General features: G+C 49.3%; 11 protein-coding genes across 11 annotated transcripts; 5 read left to right on the top strand and 6 right to left on the bottom strand.

Annotated features, from left to right (window-relative positions):
* Positions 1 to 439: 439 nt before the first annotated feature.
* TrAtP1_003150 (uncharacterized protein) lies at positions 440 to 2,883 on the bottom strand (the record flags this gene model as incomplete). The annotated part of the gene is made up of 5 exons (XM_066111765.1): positions 440 to 1,509; positions 1,595 to 2,143; positions 2,262 to 2,408; positions 2,489 to 2,625; positions 2,711 to 2,883. 5 exons carry the CDS (start codon positions 2,881 to 2,883, stop codon positions 440 to 442), a joined length of 2,076 nt encoding a protein of 691 aa, XP_065967844.1.
* A 501-nt stretch (positions 2,884 to 3,384) lies between these two features.
* TrAtP1_003149 (uncharacterized protein) lies at positions 3,385 to 3,906 on the bottom strand (the record flags this gene model as incomplete). The annotated part of the gene is made up of 2 exons (XM_066111764.1): positions 3,385 to 3,742; positions 3,800 to 3,906. 2 exons carry the CDS (start codon positions 3,904 to 3,906, stop codon positions 3,385 to 3,387), a joined length of 465 nt encoding a protein of 154 aa, XP_065967843.1.
* Positions 3,907 to 4,459: 553 nt separating this feature from the next.
* On the top strand, positions 4,460 to 6,665 carry TrAtP1_003148 (uncharacterized protein; the record flags this gene model as incomplete). Its single annotated transcript, XM_066111763.1, has 3 exons — positions 4,460 to 4,547; positions 4,618 to 6,522; positions 6,574 to 6,665. The coding sequence occupies 3 exons, from the start codon at positions 4,460 to 4,462 to the stop codon at positions 6,663 to 6,665; spliced, it is 2,085 nt and encodes a 694-aa protein (XP_065967842.1).
* A 31-nt stretch (positions 6,666 to 6,696) lies between these two features.
* TrAtP1_003147 (uncharacterized protein) lies at positions 6,697 to 6,918 on the top strand (the record flags this gene model as incomplete). Its single annotated transcript, XM_066111762.1, has 1 exon — positions 6,697 to 6,918. One exon carries the CDS (start codon positions 6,697 to 6,699, stop codon positions 6,916 to 6,918), a length of 222 nt encoding a protein of 73 aa, XP_065967841.1.
* Positions 6,919 to 7,984: 1,066 nt separating this feature from the next.
* On the top strand, positions 7,985 to 9,832 carry TrAtP1_003146 (uncharacterized protein; the record flags this gene model as incomplete). Its single annotated transcript, XM_014087714.2, has 3 exons — positions 7,985 to 8,256; positions 8,312 to 9,403; positions 9,466 to 9,832. 3 exons carry the CDS (start codon positions 7,985 to 7,987, stop codon positions 9,830 to 9,832), a joined length of 1,731 nt encoding a protein of 576 aa, XP_013943189.2.
* Positions 9,833 to 9,864: 32 nt separating this feature from the next.
* On the bottom strand, positions 9,865 to 12,084 carry TrAtP1_003145 (uncharacterized protein). Its single transcript, XM_014087713.2, has 5 exons — positions 11,916 to 12,084; positions 11,668 to 11,845; positions 11,320 to 11,559; positions 11,102 to 11,194; positions 9,865 to 11,044 (listed from the first exon to the last, which is right to left on the bottom strand). Exons 2-5 carry the CDS (start codon positions 11,675 to 11,677, stop codon positions 10,125 to 10,127), a joined length of 1,263 nt encoding a protein of 420 aa, XP_013943188.2. The 5' UTR covers positions 11,678 to 11,845; positions 11,916 to 12,084; the 3' UTR covers positions 9,865 to 10,124.
* A 1,705-nt stretch (positions 12,085 to 13,789) lies between these two features.
* Positions 13,790 to 17,622, top strand: TrAtP1_003144 (uncharacterized protein). The gene is made up of 3 exons (XM_014087712.2): positions 13,790 to 14,336; positions 14,396 to 14,607; positions 14,661 to 17,622. The coding sequence occupies exons 1-3, from the start codon at positions 13,886 to 13,888 to the stop codon at positions 15,861 to 15,863; spliced, it is 1,866 nt and encodes a 621-aa protein (XP_013943187.2). The 5' UTR covers positions 13,790 to 13,885; the 3' UTR covers positions 15,864 to 17,622.
* On the bottom strand, positions 16,463 to 16,723 carry TrAtP1_003143 (uncharacterized protein; the record flags this gene model as incomplete). Its single annotated transcript, XM_014087711.2, has 1 exon — positions 16,463 to 16,723. The coding sequence occupies one exon, from the start codon at positions 16,721 to 16,723 to the stop codon at positions 16,463 to 16,465; it is 261 nt and encodes an 86-aa protein (XP_013943186.2).
* TrAtP1_003142 (uncharacterized protein) lies at positions 17,180 to 17,500 on the bottom strand (the record flags this gene model as incomplete). Its single annotated transcript, XM_066111761.1, has 1 exon — positions 17,180 to 17,500. One exon carries the CDS (start codon positions 17,498 to 17,500, stop codon positions 17,180 to 17,182), a length of 321 nt encoding a protein of 106 aa, XP_065967840.1.
* Positions 17,623 to 18,366: 744 nt separating the features above from the next.
* TrAtP1_003141 (uncharacterized protein) lies at positions 18,367 to 20,150 on the bottom strand. The gene is made up of 2 exons (XM_014087710.2): positions 19,412 to 20,150; positions 18,367 to 19,311 (listed from the first exon to the last, which is right to left on the bottom strand). Exons 1-2 carry the CDS (start codon positions 19,974 to 19,976, stop codon positions 18,494 to 18,496), a joined length of 1,383 nt encoding a protein of 460 aa, XP_013943185.2. The 5' UTR covers positions 19,977 to 20,150; the 3' UTR covers positions 18,367 to 18,493.
* A 796-nt stretch (positions 20,151 to 20,946) lies between these two features.
* On the top strand, positions 20,947 to 24,521 carry TrAtP1_003140 (uncharacterized protein). Its single transcript, XM_066111760.1, has one exon. The coding sequence runs from the start codon at positions 21,788 to 21,790 to the stop codon at positions 23,876 to 23,878; it is 2,091 nt and encodes a 696-aa protein (XP_065967839.1). The 5' UTR covers positions 20,947 to 21,787; the 3' UTR covers positions 23,879 to 24,521.
* The last annotated feature ends 81 nt before the right edge of the window (positions 24,522 to 24,602 follow it).

Genomic DNA, 24,602 nt, shown 5'->3' with positions numbered 1-24,602 from the left:
GCTGGGATGACGTAGATGAGCGCGATGGACGAAAGAGGCTAGCCAATGACGACGATGGCGAGGCCAGGCTGAGAAGGTTTCTCGGTGGCTGCGATGACATCTGAGAGATTGCTTCTATTGGAGAGTAATAGGTGACTATTAATTTCCCTCTAAGTTGGTTGGGGATATTCTATATACAAGTGTGAAAAGAAAAAAGAAAAATCCCCAAAAAATCATCCATCTATATGTTCGTTAATTCGTTAAATCCCAGGCCAAGCTATGCATCATTTCCAAAACTGGACGAAGCGACAAAAAGCATCTGGTCTAGGTACTATATGGTGTATTGCTTGAGTGGCTGACTGGGACTAAGCCGACTCGACGTAGGGGTGAAAAAAAAGAAGACAAAAAAAAGAAACCACAAATAGTGTTGTCTGTGAATGTGAGATTATGAAACTGGGATTCATGTTGGGGGTGGAGTGCCTGTGTGCTTTTGCGATTGGTGAATGGTAGGTGAGACAACAGCTTCTATACCACGAGGAAGCTCTTCATGGTCTCCACCGCCATCACCATTGTCGCTTGGGCTTGGCGGTAGGCTTCGACCTCCACTCATAGCTGCCACCGGTGTAGCTGTTTCGAGGTAGTGAATATTCAAGGGGTTGTGATGGCTCAATGTAGGAACTTCAAGGGTGTCACTCCGCATCCTCTGCCTCCCTCTGGTCTGAGCAGGCAAAAAGGGTGGACTATTGTTCGGGGCCCCATGTGAATAACCTTCTGGCAAAGTGCTTGCCCGATATTGTCGTGGGAGAGAGGGAGAAGGTGAAACGACGGATTGAGAACGAGAGGGCGACAAGACTGGCTGGGGTGATGTGCCTCGATAGCTGCCCGCTCGGGAACGAGAGCGTGGCAAGGGAGTAGCGTTACCATCTGCGTCTCGAGGGACGTTGTACGTATGCCGAATTTTTGGCAGGTTTGGATTTTTCCAAATCTCTCCAGGAAGCTCTGGGAAATCGAGGGCCTTTCCTGATTTATCATAATCATCGACCCAGTTATGCGCCTTGTTACCGAGTGCGTTGCCTATAGAAATAAGCATATTTGCAACCTTTCGTCTATTGCCCGAGTCTGCTGTGGAAGTCCGATGCACTGTGCTACCTGAAGATATATGCCGGCCAATGGTGGATGCTTCATTCGAAATGCCAGTTTGCATGGTCGACATACGGTCAAGAACACCGTGTGATACAGTAGAGAATCCTGTATCGGTATGCCTCATTGCTGGGAAATGGACCGACTCCGGTGTTTCTGGGGAATCTGCTTCTCCAGAACTCTGAGGTTGGCCATCCCGGTCAGTTGAAGAAGAATCTGTATCAGGAGATTCGCGTCGACTTTGATATTCAAGGTGCTGATGGGAACATTTGCACTCTTGAACGGCATGAGGATCGGACTCTTCCTTGGCGGCCTCTACATCGGCTGCGAGGACAAGGTAAAGAGATCCTATGGCAGCCAATCCCGTTCCAACAATGGGCGCCCACTGGCCTATTGCATTGCAAAGGTACAATACAAGCGTTAGCTATATGAATAAGGAGGGCAAATACCATGCAAGACAACTTTGTGCACTTACCAATGCTTGCTAGAGGCTCGACCTGATAAGACACCGGGCCGCTGAAAAAATTAATCTCTCCGACTATAATGATGGCAAGCCCGGCGCCCCCAAACACGGGAACGGCCACGACGGAGAGGAATAGGCGAATTCTGTTGTTTACACCACTCATAGACTTTTTTGTTGCACCATTGGTACCTGAGATTGTTTCGTCAACTGGGGTATCGTCGGCCCCGAGACCAAGGCGAAGGCGAGACTTCCACTTGCTTTCGAATACTTTGTCTGTCATGGACGCCATCCAGACGATTGTATGGACGCAGCAGCCCGCCGCTAGTAGTGTGGCAGTGCCAAATGTGAGTATTCTAGGAACGGGAATCACGTAAATGTTGTTTGCTGACCCTTGCCTCATGGGAGAAGACGGCCCATCTCCCACGGAGCAACGCAGTCCGCATGTTGTGTCATCGCCGTAAGGGAATTTCGAGGGATTGTTAGAGACTGGATTTCCCTGGCCATCCTGATGGCAAGGATATGCCTGGATGCGGTAGAATTCGATGGATAGGCTAAGCAGTCCTGCATGCAGCAAGGCGTAAGTCAGCCGCTGGATTCATCAGGTTGATTTTCAGTGGTAGGTCAATGTTTGGAGGGCAGGCATCTGAGTCACTGAATCAAAAAGGGCAACAATGCTCACCAGCAAGAACCAACCCCGCCCATAAAAAGATTGTGTTGCGGCCACGGGTATTGAAGTAAGTCTCAGACAGTCTGACTGTCATTGGAGCGACCAGAATGGCAATCGAGCACAGCTGAAAGGCGCCGTATACGTCCATATCCACGGCTTCTAATCAAGGACAAATAAGCAAACAAGACTAAATCAGCTTGGGGGCTCTAATTGGATAGCAGACTGGGCCTTTCTCTCACCGTCTCGATGCAGAGCTGCAAGGACGATGCCATGAACCGCGGCTACAGCCGGAAAGAGCAGCGCTGCAGCCAAGCAAGCATTTTTGATCCACTCAGCTTTTCGAGCAAACACGCACGCTGCTATGAGCACGTAGTATCTGTAAAGAGATTTAAACGGTTTAGAAACGTGGTAATGTTGGGGGCGCTGCTGAACCAAGTAGTAGCTCAGCCGGTGTGACTTACAAGACTCTCGATCCCGGGCCATATTGGCCAGAAACGGGCCATGCGCAGACTACTTTCAGACCATCGTCGGCAGGAATCGTGGCGTTTCCAGCGGACTCGAGAGAAGTTGATAAAATGCTGCGATGAGAAACAGCAACATCACCAAGCAGCTCAGTCCATGAAAGCGCCGGCATCAGCCCTCTGCGTCTGCCGAAGGACTCGGCCCAATTGCTTTGCAGCAAGCGAGTAGGTATTGGTCGCTATGCAGCGGCTGAGCAAACAGCTGGTTTCTCTGGAATGTAAGCTACTGTCAAACTCCCCCAACAACTGACACAAAATCAAAAGAGCATCATGCAAGGGGGATGAGGGTGATGATGGTAAGCGGGTGTCTTATAAAGCGGGCGTCTTATAAAGCGGCCGACAAGACGTGGGAGAAACTGTCTCAGCTGTTGTGAGGCTCTTCCACGGATCCCTCCCTCCCTCCTCGATCCGACTGAAGCACTAGTTCCGCTCCTCGTAATCCGTGTAACACACAACGAAATCCCATCTCTGCTAAGGGCAAGGCGTGGTTGGTTCCGAAGGATTGCTCCCTCGTCACACGCAGTTGCTCGCAAAGTGATATCGTACAGGTATCATCTTGCAGCTAGGGGGGATCAAAAGCAGCCTAGCTGCTGCCAGAGTCGCAGGCAACAGAATTAATCCCACTCGCCCTGCTGCAGCAGCCTCTCGATGAGGCCTAGCAGAGCATAGCCATGATTGCTGAAGCTGGGGTTGCACGGCCTAGGTCGAGGCTGGCAGCCGCTGATAGGGCCAGCCGAGGGCGGATCGCCCGCAGGTGGTGTTTGCCCCCGCAGCCGGATACATGTATTCGATCGTCGGCCATCAGCGCCGTCACCAGGGTTGCCACCGGGACCGCAGTTCAAGGCTTGTTCTTGCGCGTCTCTTCGTCTTCTAGAAGCCTGGCCAGAGAGGTTAGATCGTGGCTGTGAAGCTCGAGTGATGGTGATGCTGTGCGTAGGGAGCGATGCGAGCCCTAGGATGTAGAGCCGCGAGCTGGGCTGCACATGAAGCAGCCCTTATATGAACGTTCGGTGACCCGATGGAGGCAACCATTTTGTCTCGACGTGCTTATAGGAAGGCTGGGTGGCTGCAGCTGCGGGCACTCGAACCAGGATTTGATCAGCGAACTTGCCAAGTCCGCCCTCGTCCAGGCTCATTGCGCGCTCATTGCACGCTCATTGCACAGTACAAAGATTCCAGCAGGCTTCTTTGTTTGCAGCCGCCAAGTTTGCGCAGCCGCCAATCCGTTCTTTGGTGAGGACACGTGAAGCTGTCTTTGTCGCATTGCCAAGAAGGACCAAGTATCTGCGCTGCGGCCAAGAGGCGAACGATTTAAGGAGAAGGAAGAAGGTACTTAGTGCATTGTCTTGATGCTAGAGTCTGACGATTGCCTTTTTTTTTCTTTTTCTTTTCCTGATCTCCAAGAGCTCATTGTGCTGATGGTGGAAAAGGCAGACGAGAAAGCTGGTCTCGAAATCTTTCAACGCTTCAGCGCTCGTTTGATACAGCAGCCTGGCCAGCATCTGCGGATCAGTTGTAGCGGGTTAGTGACCTGAAGAGGCCTGTAGTTAGGCGGTGAGCCTACTAATTGGCGGAGCTGGAGCGACCTGCCTACTCATTCCCTTCAGCATCTTCCCTGCTCACCAGTCAAATTTGAGCCAGACTCATTACATCATCGCGGTCCTGCTTGACGAAGCCGCCATCGTCGACATGGCTCAGAGCGACGGTGATCCTCTGTCGACGAGCCAGATCAAGGACTGGCGGTCCATCATCACGCTGATAGTGTTTATTCTCACAAGTGAGTTGTGGCACTGTTGTACCATGAGAACAAATAATGGTTTATTGACTTTCTTTGTTTGTTAAACCAGACGTCAATGTGCTGTGTCCATTTCACATCCCCATCTACATACCCCGGAAGATATCAGATCTCTTTGAAGACAGTCTTGGAGCTCTAAGAGTTATTCCTAAACGGCGGTATCGCCCTCCTCCGCTTGCTGAAGACGACGACAATGGCAAAATCAAGCCATGGGTACGGCTCAACTTCCCCATGAACTTTGTTACGGCACCTCTCATCGCAGACTTATTTCTACTGGCCATCTTGGCTATTGGCCGTCAAGAAGTCCACGATGGCATCATCGGCGCCGATAACATTTCACCAATCGATATTATGGCCTTCTTCCTCACCTTGGCCTACATCGCCATATCGATCGACGCATCTGGCCTCATCCGATACTTGGCATTCAAAGTGCTTCAAAAGGGCGGCAAAGTTGGGCATCGACTCTTCTTCTACCTCTATGCTTTTTTCTTTGGCTTGGGCAGTTTCATTGGCAATGATCCCATCATTCTGTCAGGAACTGCCTTCTTGGCCTACATGACTAGAGTCTCGAGCAACATCATTCATCCGAGAGCATGGATTCACACTCAGTTTGCTATTGCGAATGTCGCATCTGCCATTTTGGTTTCTTCTAACCCGACGAATCTTGTCCTTGCGGGAGCCTTCAACATCAAATTCATCCACTATACCGCCAACATGATTGTTCCTGTCGTCGTTACTGCCATTGTTCTATTCCCTTTTCTGCTATACATCGTCTTTGCAAATGAGGACCTCATTCCGTATTCCATCAAGATGCACGAGCTTCCAGAAGAAGTCAAAGCCAAGAAACCTGTGAACCCCAACATCCCCCATGCAAGAGGCCATGTTGACGAAGACGAGGCCGATCTTGCAAACAACGAAGAAGGCAAGTTGCTGTCGCTTGAAGAAATCATGAATCCATTTCTTGACAAGGGCGGAGCCGCATTTGGCGCTGTCATTATGGCTGCTACTTTGGTCACTGTCCTGGCAATCAACGCTGCAAGTGCCAAAAGCGGCGCCCACCCCGTGTTTTGGGTCACTCTTCCGGCAGCCTTTGTCATGTTCTGCTGGGATATTGGTTTTGGATGGTACCACCGAAAGGAAACCCGAGACATTGCGAGAAAGGGTAGAGAAGAATTCGAAGATGCACAAATTGCACGAGCCGAGAGAAAATTTCAACAAGCCGAAGAAGCAAGACAGACTTCCGCTGCCAACCACGAAGTGCGAGGCGAGACTGGCTCTTCATCTCCAAAGTTGGAATCGAAAGACGCACAGCTCCAAGAATCAGACGGTGTTTACGAATTGAATAATACCAGTCCGCCAGCTGCACACGTGAAAGACGGGAAAACGATACTAAATCCTGCTGTCCATGCTGAGGGACACGCTCCGACTCCTGCGATTCTCCTGGTCGAAAATACTGATGATCGTGTCCTGGCAGCAATGTCATCGGCCCATTTGGAACGCTCGATATCCCCACATAATGGCTATACAGAGAAACAGGAGAAAGGAAACATGACAAGTGAGGTCAACTCGCTCGAAGAAAAGAGCATTCTAAACCAAACTGGCTCTGATTCGCCCCCACAAGGTCTTTTTGTGCCCCAGTCGGATGAAGATTTAGAAAGAAGACGCCGAAACTCAATGGCATCTATCCATGGGCCGCACGGGCCAGCCACCCTGATGTCGCTTGGCCAGGACACGCTCAGATGGTGCCAAGAGACATTTCCCACGGCTGCTGCCGTTGTTCTCCACCTCCCGTTCGCCTTGGTTCCGTTCGCCTTTTGCATGTTTATCCTTGTACAAGGGCTGGTAACAAAAGGCTGGGTGCCAGTCTTTGCCTATGGGTGGGAGCACTGGGTAAAGAGAACTGGGACAGTCGGTGCTATTGGGGGGGATGGGCTTCCTTTCTGTTATTCTATGCAACGTATGTATAACCCCAAAGTCATTTGTAGTCGCAAAGCTAACTGGATTAAAGTTTGCAGGGACAAACATTGGGACCACGATACTGCTATGCCGGATCATCCAGAAGTGGCAACAGATCCATGTAGTGAGTGGTGTCCCCATTAGCGACAGAACGTTCTGGGCAACTGTGTACAGCATGGCTCTCGGCGTCAACTACGGTGCGTTCAGTGCTGCGTTCAGCGCTTCGTTGGCTGGTCTGCTTTGGCGCGACATCCTCGCCAGGAAGCATATTCGCGTAAGAAGTCTCGACTTTGCGCGCGTGAATCTTCCCATCATTTCCATTGCGATGATTGTCGGATGTGTGGTTCTTGTGGGCGAAGTATACATCGTCAGGAAAGAAACGCCCTACAAAATGTAGATGCATTTATGAGATAGATTTCTTTTTGGGTTTACGATTTACGACATGATACCTTGGTTGCCTTGTGGCACGTACACGAAGAGATGTTCGATAATGCTTATGCGTATAGATTTGTTCTATGTTTTCATCTGTGCTTTTTTGTTGCAAGCGTTAGTAGGCATAATGCAAAGAACATACGAAACAGAAAGGTTCAGGGAGTTGATCAACATGTTGAATGAATAAGTATACATCTCGGGTTACATGGCCAATCAAGAATAAGGCAAGTTACATATCCAATCATGAATGAGGCAACTATTTTAGTAGGTTAAAAGTAGACAGTTCATGAGGCAAGGCAGGTTAGCTAGCGTGACAGATGGAGCTGGTAGCTCAAGGCTTAATTGTTGCACATGAGTATCCAACAGTATCTGAGTTGGAAGTTTGTTGCCTACCGAGGTATGGCTAGACATGATATGGCTAGGCTTGTGGCAGATAGAGTTCTGAGATCTGGCGATATAAACGTGACGCAAGGCGGTGATGGCCGACGGACTGACTTCGATCTCGCTTACATTGCTGTAGCCAATATTTGCAACAAAAGTTTTGTCTATCGACCATGTGTTCCATGCAAACGAAATACCAGGCTTGGCAGAATTCTTAACTCGAGGCCGCACGAGGCAGCTGTAGCGCGCATTGCCTGCTCTCCTCCTGCTCTTCACCTTCTGTCAGCTGCTATTCACATTGGACCAGACCAATTCACATCAGATCAACTCTGAAACACAAAGAACAGCCACACGTTTTATAAATTTACGATATTTCGACTGAACACTGCTAAAGAGGCATTGTTGGCTTTTGTGGCCCCGATATTTCTACTCGGCATCTGCACATCTGTGGCTGTCGAAGTTAAGCCATCTTTCTTGCTTTTGCAACTCTAAATTTCCGATAGACAAACATCGCATCTGAGCCGTCAAGAGTCCATATTCTTTTCATTTCTCCATCATCAATTCAGCTTTTTTGGTGTCTTCGATTATCCTGCATCTTTTTGAGAGTGCCAACAAATATCTGATAACGCTCTCCCGTCATGCTCGCTACAATGTGCGGATTCGACGACTTACCCACAGAAGTCTTTGAGCAGATCATCGGCGACGTGAAGAATCCCCAAGATCTGAGCTCTCTCAGCCGCTGCAGCCGTGGACTTTACTGGGCAATCTCAGATAAACTCTTTGCTAGGGCTTTCGATAAACGGGCCGCGTCGAAAGGAATCGATCATGCGGTCTCGCATGTGTTTATGCATACCGTCAAACACGACTCGCAGCATCTGATCCAGTGGCTGATGTTTCGCCAGCATGGCCCGAGATTGAGAGGGTAAGTGAATATATGGCGGCTTCGTTGATGCAGAACTGCTGGCTAATGATTGTAGACCGTTTCCTTTGATGCAAAGTTTCACCTTTCTCCATTACGCCCTACTTCAAGACGCTCCCAAAGTAGCAATTCAACTTCTCAAACACGGATCCGATCTAGATGAAGATGCCGCTCTTTATCCTGACCTCAAGTCCCTGTATATTTCCGTGGCCAGGCCTCATAGTAACAGTCTTGGCGCACTGGACGGGGCTCTTCGCATCGCATGTAGCTATGCTCTTCCAAGGATGGCAGAGTATCTCCTGATACGCGGTGCTGATCCGAACACGTACAGCGCATTCGGCTTTGCGGCAATTCACATCGCTGTGAGAAAAAGGGTACCTTGGGCGCAGTTCAAAATGTTTGCCCGGTTTGAAGGGCAACAAGACCTAGAAACTGCTCTATGGAACGCCAAGATCGCTAGAACTGCGCAAGTCTTAATTCGCTTTGGCGCCGATTCCAATCTTCCCATACAAGGTTCTCGCAGTCATTCGTGTGGGCCAAAATGTTGGAAGTCATTGGCCTGTTGTCCCAAGGAGCAGCGAGTTCTACATGTTGCAGCAGGCGGGGGGTCTCTTGCAGTCGTTTCGATGCTTGTCAAACAGAAAGTCAGCTTTTTCCAAGCCGATGGTGAAGGAAACCTACCTCTGTTTCACGCCATGGTTCAAGGCCATGATGAAATCGTTACCTTTCTCATAGAACAAATGCGGCGTGTTCAACGACGTAGAAAGGTATCGACGAATGCAGTCATTTGCAAGTCTACACAGAGCACTTTGTTGCACATCGCTTGTCGATTTGGATACTCTGATGTGGTCAGCGCCCTCATAAAGGGTGGTGCTGATGTGAATGTGGAGGATGGTTTAGGCCGACGACCGATACACGAGGCTCTTGGGCAATGCGCCCCTGATATGGAAGACCGCATCGTGGAGACACTTTACCTTCTTTCAGAGAATGATGCATCCCCAGATGTTGTGGACTGCAGTGGTACGAGGGCCCGAGACCTCGGCGAAAAGCATATCTTCTCGGGTGTCCGGGCGTTGTTTGAGTATGCTACAATGGCTAGATACGAGTGGCAACGACTCACGGAATCGCGGCAGCCCGAGAAGACTGAAATGTAAGCAAGCAAGATCCCGACGCTGGCTGTGTATCTGTGTTTTAGCTAACAGAGCTTCTTAGTTATGACAGGGCCAATTCGTTGCTATACGAAGTTAGAGCGCAATCTCAGCCGGGTAATCAGGATGAGCAACATCCTGAATTTCCGTCGCTTGCTCGCAGAGCCAGACCAGCGATCAAGGCAGCAGCCAAAGCCCCCGTGTGGGTTAAACGAGAAACGTTTCCTGAGCTGAAACCTTTGCCGAAAGCCCCCCAAATGCAGAGTAAAAACGCAAATTCTGCTTCAAATGCGGGCTCGGTCTGGGGTGCTTCTCAAAACGCCACTAAAGCTGTGAATGTTGTTGCAGAGACGGAGGTCAAGCAAACCGTGAGCAAGAAGGGTGGCAAGAAGAAGAAGTGGACACCCGTATCGCTCAAGAACATCACTTGAAGAGTGATGTGTCTTTATTTGCTTTCATTATCGTTTAATTTGGCTTTGTTTTCTATTCTATTTTGCCCTTTTGTTCTATCCTATCTTTTCCTTTATTCCTTTTCGCCAAAGAATGCGCATATGCTTTGTGCATGGAGTCTGGGCGTCTTGTTCTATACTATTTCCCCCAAAATGGATATGTTGGCCTCCACAGGCATAGTTTTGATGTATAATAGACTTAAGAGAATTAAAATGAAACGCTCATGTTCGCTTTCACCAAACTCCAATTCGAGATCAAGCGATTAGTGCTGGTTCAAAAGAGAACCTTGAGTCCCCAGCCAGCCGCCACACCTCGAGCAAGGTAAAGCGTGAAAACAGTCGCTGCGTAAAAGACACCCGCAAATATAATGACGCCGTCATAAGAGCCGCTGTCTGCTCGCAGAATAGCGCCCGCAATAGGAAGGCCAATGAGAACACCAAAGCTTGCGATGAAAAAGGCTGTGCCAGTCCGCTTGCCAATGTCTTCGATGTTGCATACCCTGCTGATACAGACTGGCGTAATGCTAATCGCAGCTCCGGACCAGAAGCCATAGAGCACAGTAAAAGAGTAGATGGCAGACTCGTTGGTGCCGGCAGTGTACCACAACGCAAAGATTAGGGCTGCGCAAGTAGTAGATGTGAGGGCCAAGACGTTGAAAGCACCAAAGCGATCGGCAGCAAATCCTGGCAGAGCACGGCCAGGAATTGCTCCGACATTCACAAGAGCGTTGAGGAGATAGGCTCGCTGGGTAGGCATGCCGGCGTGGATTGCGTAGGAGGAGATGTAAGTGTAGGGGATGAACACGGCGAATTCAACCAGAAAAACGGCAAGGGTAGTAAGGGCGTATTTAGGGTCACGAAGAGCCTTCAAGTCAATAGCACTGCCGGGGCTAATGCTGGTGTTCTTGTTGTGAGGCAGTCGCTTTTTCATAAAGGTGATGGAGATGCCTCCCATGGCGAGGCAAATGAAGCCGATGAAGCGGGTAGCCCAGGCGAAGCCAATCTCAGGAGTGATGTAGAGGATCATGAGAGGGAAGATGATGCCGCCGAGACCGCCGGCGGTACAGGCGATGCCGGTGGCGAGGGCACGGCGTTTATCGAAATAGTGGCCGATGATGGCGATGGCGGGATTGAAAAGGAGGGAGGCAGAGGCACCGCCTAGGAGGCCGAAGCAGAGGAAGAATTGATAGAATTCTGTGAATGGGTGTGAGTATGAGAAGAGATGTGCTCGAACAAGACGGGTATACTGACCTTTACATAGTCCGATTAGCATCATGGACACGACGATGCCAATGTTTCCCGGTATCACGAGGACTCTGACATCGTATGCATCAAAAATAGGCCCTGACAAGTGTACAAGTTAGCAATCTGCCCATTCCATTACATATATCAGCGTACATCTACCTTCCCCGTACCACAACCTCAATCCAGGGATGTCGAAGAAGATAGAAATGAAAGCTTTTCCATACCAACTTGGGCGCCGCAAAAGTATAAGAAAAAGGCGTAACTGCTCAGAATCCAGCCAATGGTTGATTCTGGTAGGTTTCGTAGCTCATTCTCCGAGAGTCTTGCCTGCAACACAGCCATGGTGTTGAGAAGACCCATGGAGGGGATCATACAAGCCCAGGAGCCCAGGACGACCAGCCATGCCTGAAGACCGCCATCGGGATATGTCATTACTGACAGGTCTCCAGTAGTAGTGAGAGTTGCTAAATATACAACAGTTAGTACAAAATAAAGTACAAAACGGCGTTGGATTAAACCCTGGGGTAATACAATGGGGTTTTCATGCACAATAGGGGAGAGGGTAGACGCACCAGCTGTCATTTTGGGGCTGGTATTATATCTAATTGTGGGAACCAACAACTGGCGTCTCTACAAGGCACAAAGAATGAAAAAAAGACTATGGGCAAGGCCAGGAGAATCACAAACAGAGGTTCCCAGAATCTGGGAAACGGACATTAGGGGGACTTTTATTGATTGATAACTTTTAGACTAGAGAATTATGGATTAGACTACCGGCGCGCCAAGAGCTTTTGCAGAAGTGGATTTCGGTGAATCTTACAGGAACGCGCCCTACTGTACGATGTACGAATACGCTTGAAATAGTGGCCGCCATGCTGCTCTTTTGTGCTTCACATCATTGAATCTTGAGTAACATGGAGATTAAAATAGTATTTCAAGATGAAATGTTCATATTTGACATGGAGCATCTTCGTACCTGCAGGTCGTACTCGTAATGTTGTTGAAGAAGCTATCAACTAGGAGTCGAGCTAGACTAGGCCACCGGGATACGCAATTTTTTTTTCTTCGCCATCCCCAAGACCCATCGCGGAAAGCGCCGGTTTCAGAACTTATGACTAACAGAAACGTGCTGGAGACTACTGCAAAATTCTTGCGCGATCCGGATGGGCGATTTCCGTGGCCTTGGCGAGATCCATCGTAGTATCTGGTATTATAGTGGCGGCCGAGATAGGTGGTTGCATCTATCAATTGGAAAGTATGCACGAGCTGCCATATGGCGCTGTAGTAAAGGCAATGCCACTGGGAAGTAGCTTGGAGAAATGCATGATGATGACGATGAAGTAGTGAGATATGCTTTGGCTGAACTTTTTGATGTTGTTGTTTTTGAAGGTGCAAGATTTGAGCTCTCAATTCTGGTGCGAGATGGCTGATTGTATGCTTCAATTGCAAAGCACGCCGCCAATCATGTCTAGATGCGGCGTTTGAGTGTTATTACTACCGTAATGTCTTATATAACGTGTACCGCTCACTCAGACTGGGGAGGTTGAAACAATATGACTACTATCATGTCTTATATAATGTGTACCATTCACGAAACCTGAGGATATGGTCGATGAATCCGGCGGGCTGTGTAACCAATAGCCCTACTTTTATTATTCATTTCTCTTGTCGTCCCAAGACAACTTTAGACACCTTGCCTTGAATATATTACCGTTTCACTACTAATCAACAATCTTTCAGTTTTTCTGAGATACTATGCATCTTACGTGTTTCTTTACTCATCCCAAGATAAGCATCGACCCTCGCATCTTTTTGTTACTCAATATTGCCTATTAGATCGCGTCCAACATTATCCGATTCAAGTCATGTCTAATGTGTCAAAACTAGTAATTGAACCTCGCTCCACTTGTGCTCCAGTACATCTTAGGCTGTATCAAGCTCACAGCCTTAGGTCAGTCTTACTCTTGCAATCTGTTACTCATTTATGCTACTGGGTATAAGTCTGGGGGAATAACAGCAGTCAGGCTAGCAGAGCGGCAGTATATTGTTTGGGTTGATTGCTTCTTGGCATCTGTTAGTCTAGGTGTGCGACCCGGTTCAAGCTCTAGAGCCCCATAGGTCAGTAGGTTGTTATAGCGAATTGGAAGTCATAGATAAGCTAGAGCTTTAAAGTGGTTTTTAATGACGCTGTGCGCCTCTATTCTGTGTAACCAAGACGTCGCAAGCAAGAATCTAGATGGATCCGGGGAAAAGATTCTTTATTTCTTCTGTGAAGCTACCGAGACCTCAATCTTATTATAAACATATTTAGTTTTATCTATCTGTGAGAAAATAATTCTAAAGTAATTATCATTCCCGAAGATGCTCAAGTTCAACCAATTATGATACATTGGCGATGCCATCATATGTCCCAATTGTCAGACTGAGCAATACCCTGTACAAGCACAAAGGCCTTGTGTGAGGCTGCTTAAGGATCGACGCCGCGTCTGCTCGAAGCATATTCTGATAAATTTAGAATACCCAAAAAAAAATTAAGTATAACTCGAAGTGGATTCATAGAATTTAAGTGAAACTACTAGGTAGTTTCACGCTCTAGATGGCGACTTGGAACGAGGCTGAGAATTCTTGGGATGGCGCCCGCCTACCCCTCTATAGTTGCCGTATTTGGAAACCGATCTCTGCTGAGAGCGAATGATCACGCAATTTGGAGCATACAAAATAGCAGAGCTCGCTGCTCAATACTAGCATTATTCGATATTCTGGAATTTTTGAGAAAGAAACCATTTCAAAATGCCGAACCAGGAACATTCGAAGAATGGAGGCCAAAACACCAGTGGTATGCCAGATCCAATGGCCGACTACGATCTCTCGCGTCAAATCCAACCCGCAGTCGGCATGAGACAAGGCCTGTCAAACTATGGCGACCCTCACTTTTCTCTCTTTCTTCGCAAAGTCTTCATCAAGGCATTGGGATATAGCGAAGATGCGCTTTCGAGACCCATTATTGGCATAGTCAACACTTATTCGGGCTTCAATCCTTGCCACGGCAATGTCCCGCAGCTCATCGAGGCCGCAAAGAGGGGTGTCCAGCTAAACGGCGGACTGGCCATTGATTTCCCAACTATCAGCGTCCACGAATCGTTTTCTACTCCGACTAGCATGTTTTTACGGAATCTTATGAGCATGGATACCGAAGAGATGATCAAGGCGCAGCCGGTGGACGCATGCATTGTTATTGGTGGTGAGATCTGGTGATTTACTTGTTGATCTGCCTTTCTTTAATAACTCCTCGTGAATTAGGATGCGACAAGACTGTTCCGGCTCAGTTAATGGGCGGGATATCAGCAAATAAGCCCGTATTGCCCTTGATAACGGGTCCAATGATGCCAGGAAGCTTCAGAGGCGGTCGCATCGGAGCCTGTACTGATTGTCGCAATAATTGGGCTGCTTTCCGAGCCAATGAGATGGATATTGAAGATATCTCTGCTCTGAATGAGGAGCTTGCGCCGACAGTGAGCGAGATTACTCCACCAGAGTATCTAACCAACTAACAAATGATGAACAGGTTGGAACTTGTGGCGTCATGGGCACGGCGAGTACCATGGCTTGCCTGACAGCTGCTCTTGGACTTGTACCTCTACGAGGCGGCGCAACCGCTTCTGCTGTTTCCAGTGCCCGGCTGAGGATAGCAGAACAGACTGGCGCAAATGCCGTACGAGGGGCTCAAGACAAGCGTACACTCCAATCGATCCTTTCGGAAGCGTCTTTTCACAACGCCATTACTGTTTTGCAAGCAATTGGGGGTTCTACGAACGGCATTGTCCACCTGCTTGCTATTGCAAATCGCCATCCGGAGATTTACGACAAAATCACGCTGCAGACAGTGCATGAGATAGGAGAGAAGACACCTCTGCTTGTTGATCTCAAGCCCAGCGGCGATAACTACATGACTGACTTTCACAATGCGGGTGGCATTCCTGCTCTTTTTCAGACTCTGCGACCCCTCCTAAAGCTGGATGCTCTGACAATAACAGGCGAAACACTTGGAGAAGCTCTGGATGCTGAGAATTTCCGATCCTTTCCTTTCTCTACACAAATTATTAGACCTTTGGCTGAACCTTTATACCCATGCTCGAGTCTCGCCGTATTGTATGGGAATATTGCGCCAAAGGGGGCTGTCATCAAAGCCAGTGCCAGCAAGTACCGACACTTGCTCAAGCACCGAGGCCGAGCCGTGGTGTTTGCCGGCCTTGAGGATCTTGCTAGGCGCATCGACGATCCAGACCTGGACGTTGACGAGAACTGCGTTTTGGTTCTGCAGGGAATAGGCCCTATTGGCTTTTCAAGCCCAGGTATGCCGGAGGCTGGGCTGATTCCCATTCCACGTAAGCTCGCAGCTCGCGGAGTCAAGGACATGTTGCGTCTATCGGACGGGCGCATGTCTGGCACGGCGGGAGGGAGCATTGTCTTGCATATTTCGCCAGAGGCTGCTTTGCCGGAAAGTGTGTTGGCGATTGTGAAAAACGGGGATATAATACACTGCGATGTTGAGAGTCAGAAGCTCGAAGTAGAGCTTAGCTCTGCTGAGATTGATGCAAGGGTGAAGGATAGGATTGACAGGCTGGAAGGAAAATTGGAAGCTCGGGGTCCTGCGGAATCTAGGAGACAGCCGACTCGAGGATATAGAGGCTTGTATGAGAAGAGCGTGACGCAGGCTGACAAGGGCGTGGACTTTGAATTTCTAACTGCCCAAGGAGCTGTTCAATGAACGCCGCCCCTTTGACTTATTCTTACGGGCTATGAAAGGAATACAAAGCAGGTGGAACTTTCAGAGGAGCCCCATTGTAGGCGGCACGTGAGAAGTTGTTTAACAATAAATTAACAGCAACCATAAAATGTAATATCTCCAGTTAAGAAGAAACTCATCTGTTATTCTTAGAACTGCAACTATGGCGTGCTCATGTCATATAATAGATGCACCTGCCAACTTTGGTATTTTACCTGGCCACCAATAATTGTATAAAGCGTATCAACACCCTGCTCAGCTGAGACCGGTTCCATATCAAATGGGTCTTTACGCCAAATGGTAACATTGGCAAATCGACCCAGCGTCAGCATACATACCTCTCAAATGCGATTCGCCCAGGAACTTGGCCGCCTCTGTTGTATGGAGACTAATGGCCTCTGGTAGCGTTACAGTATGCTCTTCTCTCAGCACTCCAATGACTGTTTTGCGGGTAGTCAAGCCCTCTAATGAGTGCATCGCGCCATAGCTTCCAACAGGGAAATCAGAGCCAGCAGTGGTTAGGACGCCTGAGTCAAGCCATTGTCGTACTGGAAAGATTGTGACACTCTATCACGGCCGTATTAGAACTCAGATACGCCGGAAACGTCATGGAGCAGCGGGAATTGGACAGTAACGGGGATCTTGAGGGCCGCGGCTCGCGCTCGCTGCTCGGCTGAAGCGAATCCTCCATGCTCTATAACCAGGGTCCCCTGTGGCATGTTGGGATGTCGTTTCATAACCTCTTCATATACATCCAATAGAATTCGCACGGCTCTGTCACCAAATGCATGCGTGCCAACCCGCCATCCTCGACGGACAACCAGGTCTAGAGCAGCAACCATTGTATGCGCGTCCCAGAGCAATCAATTTCGATACTCGTTTAGAGAGCCACAGCCGCAATCCTCTTCTCTCCCATATGGCTCTTCCATTGCACTTGATTCGATTCCGCCATCCAGCATTAACTTGAGACCCAACAATCCCGAACGCAGCTGATGCCAGTTGAAGCGTAAGAGGTGCTGGCAACGTCCAAGCCATGAATTCGCGTCTCAACATCAACCGGAGCTTCAAATTTATAGACGAGAGCCATAGCAGAGTCCTGGATAAACCCCATCATCTAGCCGCTTGCATCTTTCTCGATGTTACCACCAGGAGGAGGGGCCGTATCCTTGGTAATGTTGGCAGCCGCCAATGCACAGGAATTGACCATCATGTTGTGGCCGCCTCTTCGTACAACGATTGAATGCACAGTGCTTATCTCATCGAGCTCTTGAATGGTTGGAAGTCACTTCTCTGGAAGATTAAATTCTTGCCAGTTCGTCGTTGTGAAGATCCATTCCCCAGACTCGGTTTTGGCGACGCGGCGGCGAATTAAATCCAGTATCCCGCCAAGATTCTTTGCTATGGACCGGAACATCGATATGCATCTGTGCAGCAAGCATGAGATGAGTGTGAGTATCATCAAAAGCCGGAAGCACGGTAGAGTCTGTCTCGTCAACAACACGAGCATCAGGCCCAATCAAATAATACAGGTCATCTTGGCTGTCTGAAATGGCGAAGATGTGCTGGCCGACGATGGAAAGTGAGCGTTGCGCAGGTACTCCAGGCTGAAGAGTATACATATTCTTTGCTCGGATTAGAATGTTCTGCCTTGATGGTTCCTGCGCCGACACTAATTGACGCCATATTGATGATAGACTCGCGATTTCACAAACTATATGAAACAGAGAGGTTGTGTGGTGAGTTGACATGTCGATTTTACAGATTGTTTACTCACTTTATATCCAAGTATACATGCACTTAGTTTGGCCATTTTGCGTCATTTGTCAAAGATGTCAAGTAATAGCCGCTGCAGCGGGTAACTTCCAAGTAACTGAATGATCATCATTGACGGTAATGGCAGTACAAACTCGCTTGAGACAGTTTGTAATTAGATGCGTGTACTCCACCGTTCGTCTCGTTTTGGTAGTATTCGGAGCTGCATACCGGCAATCCATAACGGGCTTCGGCATCGGGACAATGGCCGCCCTCATCGGTCGCAAAAGACCCTTGGTAATAGCTGTCTCGCGCATATCGAGTGCCGACGCGAGGGCGAGCGACTATTTATGTGTGGATAACGATGATGTTCACAGCACGTTGGATATCTTTTATACTTGTGTTCTATACAGCCAAGTCTGTGCTGATGAAGCAGATGGGCCTAAAAAAGAGCCCCCCCCCATTGCTGTTAGTTCTAGATATGGCCACTTGGGTAATTTGTACGAGAATATCTTGTGAGGCTTAAGGAAGCTTGAATCAATATCCTAATTTCTTCTTCATGTCTGAATCGATAGTATCAGGCAAGCTTCTCGGCAGCTCTTTGCTGTAAGACTTGGTCGGTGATCGGCAGGCTGGAATCGCCGACTAGCCGAGGCGGTTATGCATGGACCGGAGAGCAGCTTCAGCGGCATATCGTTTACACATTCAGGTAATAAGATGCCGCCGCTTTTAACCGTATTTACAAAAGCATTTCTGTTATTACAAATGGTATTTAGAGAAGATGTGTAGTCTCAAAGTATCACATGAAACCCGTATTAAGACCTATGTCGTGTGCTCTATCTAATACTACTACCTCTAGCTCAAACTCCCAATTGACGTTCATACTCATCTATAGCCTGAACAAGCGAGCTCTTCCAATCATATGAAAAGACCTTGTTCATCCTTTCCGTAATATCTCTTGTGTACAAAGTAGGATCGCTTCCAATGCCAGGGTTGCGCCCCTGCGCTGAGTTGCCGGCAAAACGGCTGCTGGAAACAACCCATTGTCCCCTTTCTCGCCGGACAGAATCATACGCCTTGAAGGCAGCCTCGAGTGCTCTGTTTTTGGCACCAGAGCGTTCATACAGGCCTCGAGTATCCGCAACCTTCTTTAAAAGCGTTGCCATCACCAGTGCGTCTTCAATGCCCATTCCGGCGCCGGCACCATGATGGGGTGTAGATGCATGAGCGGCATCTCCCGCGAGAACGACGCGTCCATAGGCGAAGGTCGAGAGGGGGTGGTCAAAGGTGTCGAACATGGCCCAGCGGTTGAGCTCTTCCGGCAGGGCTGCCACAAGATCTCTCACTGAAGGGCCGAAGTGAGAGAAGGCTGCCACAACATCTTCCTTTTTCCCCGGAATTGTTAAATGTTTAAAATCAGGCCATTCGCCCTCATCATGCACAAAAGCGACCGTATTCAAAGCGTTCTTGCTTACGATGGGATATGTAAACAAAGATGCTCCTCGGCCTAGATACGACACAGATTCTTTGGAGAGTTTCCCAAGAGCTGCCTCTGCCTTTTCCATGGGTACTAGTCCGCGGTAGGCACTTGTATAAGAGTAGTGAGGCAAAGCCGCTGGATCATCGTTGCCCAAGAGAATGCGCCGAACTTGTGACTTGATCCCATCGCATGCTATGACTAAAAGAATCGAATTATACATATTTATCAGCATCTTTGACTCTTTGAACAGGCGTCTGACGAAAAGGTCCATGTCGAACACTTGACAGAATCATCATACCTGCGTCGGCTTCGGCCGTAGTGCCATCAGAAAATTGAAGAAGAAGAGGCTCTTCGTCATCTTCTTTGTGTGTAATTGCTTCCAAACGTTTCCCCATTTTTATATGCTCTGGTGGTATAAGCGCAAGCAGACCATCTAGCAGCTGGGCCCGATGAGTGCTGTGGTATGTGAATGGTTTGACCACGACGTCAAATAGTTTGTCTGCCGGGCGAAGTTTCAGATCCTCATCACTACAGCCGTTGATGGCGTTGAGGTTCTCAAAGACGCCAGATATTTTTTGCAACTGTTCTGTTATGGCGGGATCCAAGGCTGTCATGCAATCCACAATGGGCGTGGGAAATGCGATGCCGGCGCCAATCTCCTTGATCTGGCTCGATTGCTCGTAGATGGTGACGTGGATATTTCTGTGTACAAGACCGATTGCAACGTGGGCACCCACAATGCCTGCGCCGATGATGGCTATGTTTAAAGGAGGGCGGTTGGTGCCGTTCATTGTGGTTTGGTGGTAGCGTGATTCGGATATTTGGGTACTGGAGATTGGAGGAACGGAAATAGTGCGGAGCATGTGAGAAAACTCGCCATGATATGGGCTTCAGCTCGCAGTTTTAAATCCGATCGCTCGTGTAAATAATGTCCAACTCGCGATTCCGAGGAAAGGAGCGCTTCGAGAGGGGCAGGGGGAAGAGATTCGGTGTTCGCTGTGAAGTAACATCGGGCCATACTGGCGCCGACGCGAGACAGTGTCTCTGATTCAATTATTTCCAGCGATTAGTTACAAAAATTATGGCAAAGAAGTTGAGTTGAAAGTATTATAAACATCAGAACGCCCCATCACTCTATTATTGTTACGTGAACTAAGCCAACTTATTGTGCTCCGCAGCACTTTGCCAAAGTCTTGACTCAACACTAAATCGATATTGAAGATTCGAACGAGTACCTATACCCCTCTTTCGCATCCATACTAGCGCTTGAGGGGTTGCAGATGGTCTCTCTAGCAACTACCTAGCCTGGGTACGATATAAATCAGCATAGGGCTTTACTCATCTCGAAGGATTGTACGACACGTAGGTTGAGGCTGTTATGTAGGTAAAGTAATGGTATCACGAGGCAATATCCGTTTTGCCAAGAGACAAATAGGCTGCCGTGATACAAGTACCGGCATATCTCAGCACACAGGTTGACAGGCTAACATCTTGTGGGGTGCGTTGCTAGAGATTTCTGTGGAGTAACATAGCGGACTGACGGCACCAGAAATCAGAGCACCAGAATGAGAAAAATTTTACCTTGCTATCTAAACCCGTGTGTAAAAGCGGGTCGCCAATAGTTGCTGTACACTCTACAACTACGTGTGATGTGCTGATCTTTGATCTTTAAAAGCATTAAAGCAATGACCTCGTAAGGCTGGACGTTGTAAAGACAAATCCACACGCTATCCATGTATTCCATAAGCGGCAGGCATTCCGGACTACCCAAATATAGGCACCGTTTTCTGCCACAACGGGCTTACAGAACAGGACATGCCAATTTCCGGAGGCGAAAAAGGATAAACGATTAGCAAGCGCTACACATGGATGCGCGTGATTACGCCAGGCACCATCTAGGTCCGATGACCTGAGATTGACGCAATAAGAGCTGATTCAGTATGACAGAACACGAACTAGTACGGTACTGGATGTCATTTATCGTGTATCGTGCATCGTGTATTGTGTCTAGCACTCTGCAGGCACAGCTAGCCCGTGCCGCCACTTCTAATAAAACGGCGTCAATGCTCCGCGAACCCACCCCTGGAAGCCATCGCCGCACAGAGCCTTGGAGGCCAATATAGATCCATGCCCGCTAAGCCACGCTTGCATTGAATCGCCTGAAGCCGGACGGTCGGAAGAGTGGAGCAGGCGCCGGTACCACGAATGGTGATCTCCCGTGTAAGCAGGGCGTGCGTTCCGGAAGCCCCATCGCTGCTCGGGAGAGGCCCAGCGCAACTTCGCTGAGGCACTATTGACGGGCTGCTCGCTTGCTAAGATTAAGCCTTGCGCCTCGCCAGCCCGGCGGGATACCAGCAGGATGCCAGCAGGGCCGCTAATAGAGCGTCATGGCCGGTGTCCAGGGCAGATGCTGTGCGGAGAAGGCGCTGCGGTGTCCCTTACGTCATGGCGGGCCGGATAGGAGTAAGAATAGCAGCTGCAAGCCCGGCTATTGTGATATTTGATAATTGACGGGTGGAAACCGCCGTGCTGGGTCTCCATGCACTGCACCTCCATCGATGTACTCCAGCTCTTCATGCACCTCTAGCCGCTTGCTGTGCCTCTGCGCAACCACCAACGAACAGCATCTGCTTGCAACTCTGTGCGTGATGCCCGTCAGCATCCGGCGGCAATCATGATCTCTCAGGGGGCTGCAGCGGCCACCAGCGGCTCCGGCAGCAACTCCGGCAGCAACTCCAGCACCAACATCAGCGTGGCCGACACCGCCAACACGGCCGACCTCTGCGACCTCTCGCCTGTGCCCACGCTGGTCGTGTCGCCGGCGTTGCGCATCCAGCGAGTGTCGCAGGGCGTCGAGGACGCGTGGCATCGCGGCCGGCACGAGTTCCTGGGCAAGGATCTGTTCACCGCTCTGTACGGCGGCTCGCCGCTGGAGCGCTTCGACCGGATCCCCCTTGCCCGCGCCATCGAGGAGGCTGTGGCCGCCCGCAGCTTTCGACACTGCTACGCCGTCTACAGCGCGCGCGGAGTGGCCTGGACGGCGCGAATCATCCCCATCTTCAGAGGCGACGAGATGCTGTCGCTGGTCCTGGACTGGGACCGGGTCGAGTCCAAGACGGCCGACGGCGACGAGATCATCCAGAGCGCCCTCTCCGTCGACGGGGTGCTCCGCCTGCTCGTCCAGACGGTCAAGGACTATGCCATCTTTCTGCTCGACACCCGCGGCTACGTGGCCACCTGGAACACCGGCGCTGAGCTGCTCAAGGGCTACAAGAAGGAGGACATTGTTGGCAAGCACTTCTCGACATTCTATGGAAAAGACGATCTTGAGGCTGGCAAGCCCGAGGACGAGCTTGTAAACTGCCTGCGCGAGGGCAGAGTGCAGGATGAAGGCTGGCGCTATCGCAAAGACGGCAGCCGCTTCTGGGCCAACGTCATCATCACGGCCTTGTATAGAAACGGCGTCCATGTCGGCTTCGGCAAGGTCACCCGAGATTTGACAGAGCGTAGAGAGGCCGAGCTGAGGCTCGTTGCCGCCTACGAAGAGAGCGCAAAATTGAAAAACGACTTCCTCGCCAATATGAGCCATGAAATTCGAACTCCAATGCACGGCATGCTCTCGGCCTGTGCTCTCCTGCTCGACACAAAGTTGGACGAGGACCAGCGCGAGACGGTCAACATCATTTCGGAATCGGGCCAGGTTCTGCTGCAGGTCATCAACGGCATTCTCGACTATTCGAAGCTGAAATCAGGCAACTTTTCTGTCAATACAGACTTGGTCGGCGTCGCGAGCGTCATTTCTTCGGTGGTAAAGAATGTACAGATGACACTGATTCCAGGAGTATATATCAAACTGGTTTTGGCGCCCGGCCTGCCTAAATCTGCTCAGGGAGACCCGCTTCGCTTCCGGCAGATCTTCCAGAACATCATTGACAACGCTGTCAAATTTACCGAGAAAGGATCCGTCCAAGTTGATGCCTCCATAGCTGCTGAAGACGAAACATCGTACACGATACTCACCCAGGTGACTGATAGCGGAATCGGCGTGCCCGAGGATGATGTTCAAAACTTGTTCAAGCCGTTTACGCAACTCGAGAAGCCCACGAAAAAAAGATTTCAGGGAACCGGATTAGGGCTGTCCATAGCCAAGTCTCTGGCCGAATTATTAGGCGGCCAGATGGGCTATCGACCGAACCCCGAGCACAACGGCAGCATATTTTGGTTTACGGTGAAGCTCAAGAAGATGGCCAACTCTAACCAGCTCGGCATTCCTGACATGCAGATTGATCAAGAAACCGCAAAGTCCCAACAAGATTCTGAGAAAGAAAAGATGCTACGCCGGATTAGGGAGATGGCACCGTACAAACGAATCCTCGCTGCAGAGGACAATCTTGTCAACCAAAAAGTATTGAGTCGTGTTTTAAGCTCACTTGGCTTTCAAGATTTTACCATTGCCTCCAACGGAGCCGAGGCTGTTTCTCTACTGACTGCTTCGCCCAACGCATACGACTTGGTTCTCATGGACATTAGCATGCCCGTCATGGATGGCTTTGAAGCCACTAGAAAAATCCGGACTTGTGGCATCCCAGTGCCTATTATAGCCATGACGGCTTACGCTCTTAGAGGAGACAGTGAAACCTGCCTAGAAAAAGGAATGGATGATTACATCTCGAAACCGGTTAATATCAACAAGTTGTTACAGAAGCTTCTTACATGGCTAGACTCGCCTGAATGGTCCAAAACTGGAATTAATGAACCAAACTGATGGCGCACTCAGCTCACAATATGCGAGATTGTTGCCGTGAATCTCGCCTCTGCTAGTCCGAAACCTCTTAACAACGCCATTCTTAAAAGTCTTTGGATTGTTGTTTTGCTATGGCTGGGATTCACCAAATGGAGTTTTAAGGAAAAAGCAACGATACAGGTGTTGTTTACAAGGCGTACGCCCGTTTGCTCGGCTAGGCGATTTTATGGAGTAGCTCAAATTCGTTACTCAGGATCATCACAAAAGGATTTCTACGGCGAATTCTTGATTAGACATTTTACAAGCACGAGGCGAGGACAGATTTTGTCTTTTCTTCTTCTTTTGGCGTGGGAGGAAACAGTCGCACAAGGGGGGGGGGGGTTGCCCCAAAGTGAGAGTTCCTGGGAATAACATTCTGAACGTTTACGCTAGTTATTCCTTCTGATCCAGTTGCGGTGTTGCTGGCTTCTGGTGTTCTCTTCGGATTATTTGGTACATATTGGTATGCCGGTTCTATAATTGGGTGGTAGAGACGAAAACTGGCGTTTCTCAGGGAAAAATTCTTCTTTTTATTCTTGTACTATTTATTGCTTTCTTATCTTAGATTCCACCTAGAGACAAGATCTCATTTTTGTGATTGGATTGCAAACTTTCTACGGTTTTGATTTGTTCAAGAGTGACACGGTTCAGCTATCCGAATTGCTCATTAGTAAAGTTTGATGCTTTGCGTACGGAAGTCGTCCGT

This window comes from Trichoderma atroviride, chromosome 2, assembly GCF_020647795.1.
Source record: "Trichoderma atroviride chromosome 2, complete sequence".
In the NCBI taxonomy this organism is placed as follows: domain Eukaryota; kingdom Fungi; phylum Ascomycota; class Sordariomycetes; order Hypocreales; family Hypocreaceae; genus Trichoderma; species Trichoderma atroviride.
Note: the sequence above shows the minus strand (reverse complement) of the source record. Positions and strands in the feature narration are given on the sequence as shown.

Excerpts from the sequence above, each read along its gene's own strand:
- TrAtP1_003145 (XM_014087713.2), bottom strand. Across the intron at positions 11,195-11,319 it reads CTTTTGCGGCGCCCAAGTTG|GGCCTATTTTTGATGCATAC; the intron begins GTATGGAAAAGC and ends TACACTTGTCAG. Across the intron at positions 11,045-11,101 it reads GCTAATCGGACTATGTAAAG|AATTCTATCAATTCTTCCTC; the intron begins GTCAGTATACCC and ends ACCCATTCACAG.
- TrAtP1_003144 (XM_014087712.2), top strand. The coding sequence starts at position 13,886 with ATGCCGAACCAGGAACATTCGAAGAATGGAGGCCAAAACACCAGTGGT. Across the intron at positions 14,337-14,395 it reads CGCATGCATTGTTATTGGTG|GATGCGACAAGACTGTTCCG; the intron begins GTGAGATCTGGT and ends CTCGTGAATTAG. Across the intron at positions 14,608-14,660 it reads ATGAGGAGCTTGCGCCGACA|GTTGGAACTTGTGGCGTCAT; the intron begins GTGAGCGAGATT and ends AATGATGAACAG.
- TrAtP1_003141 (XM_014087710.2), bottom strand. The coding sequence starts at position 19,976 with ATGCTCCGCACTATTTCCGTTCCTCCAATCTCCAGTACCCAAATATCC. Across the intron at positions 19,312-19,411 it reads TACGGCCGAAGCCGACGCAG|TCATAGCATGCGATGGGATC; the intron begins GTATGATGATTC and ends CGATTCTTTTAG.
- TrAtP1_003140 (XM_066111760.1), top strand. The coding sequence starts at position 21,788 with ATGATCTCTCAGGGGGCTGCAGCGGCCACCAGCGGCTCCGGCAGCAAC.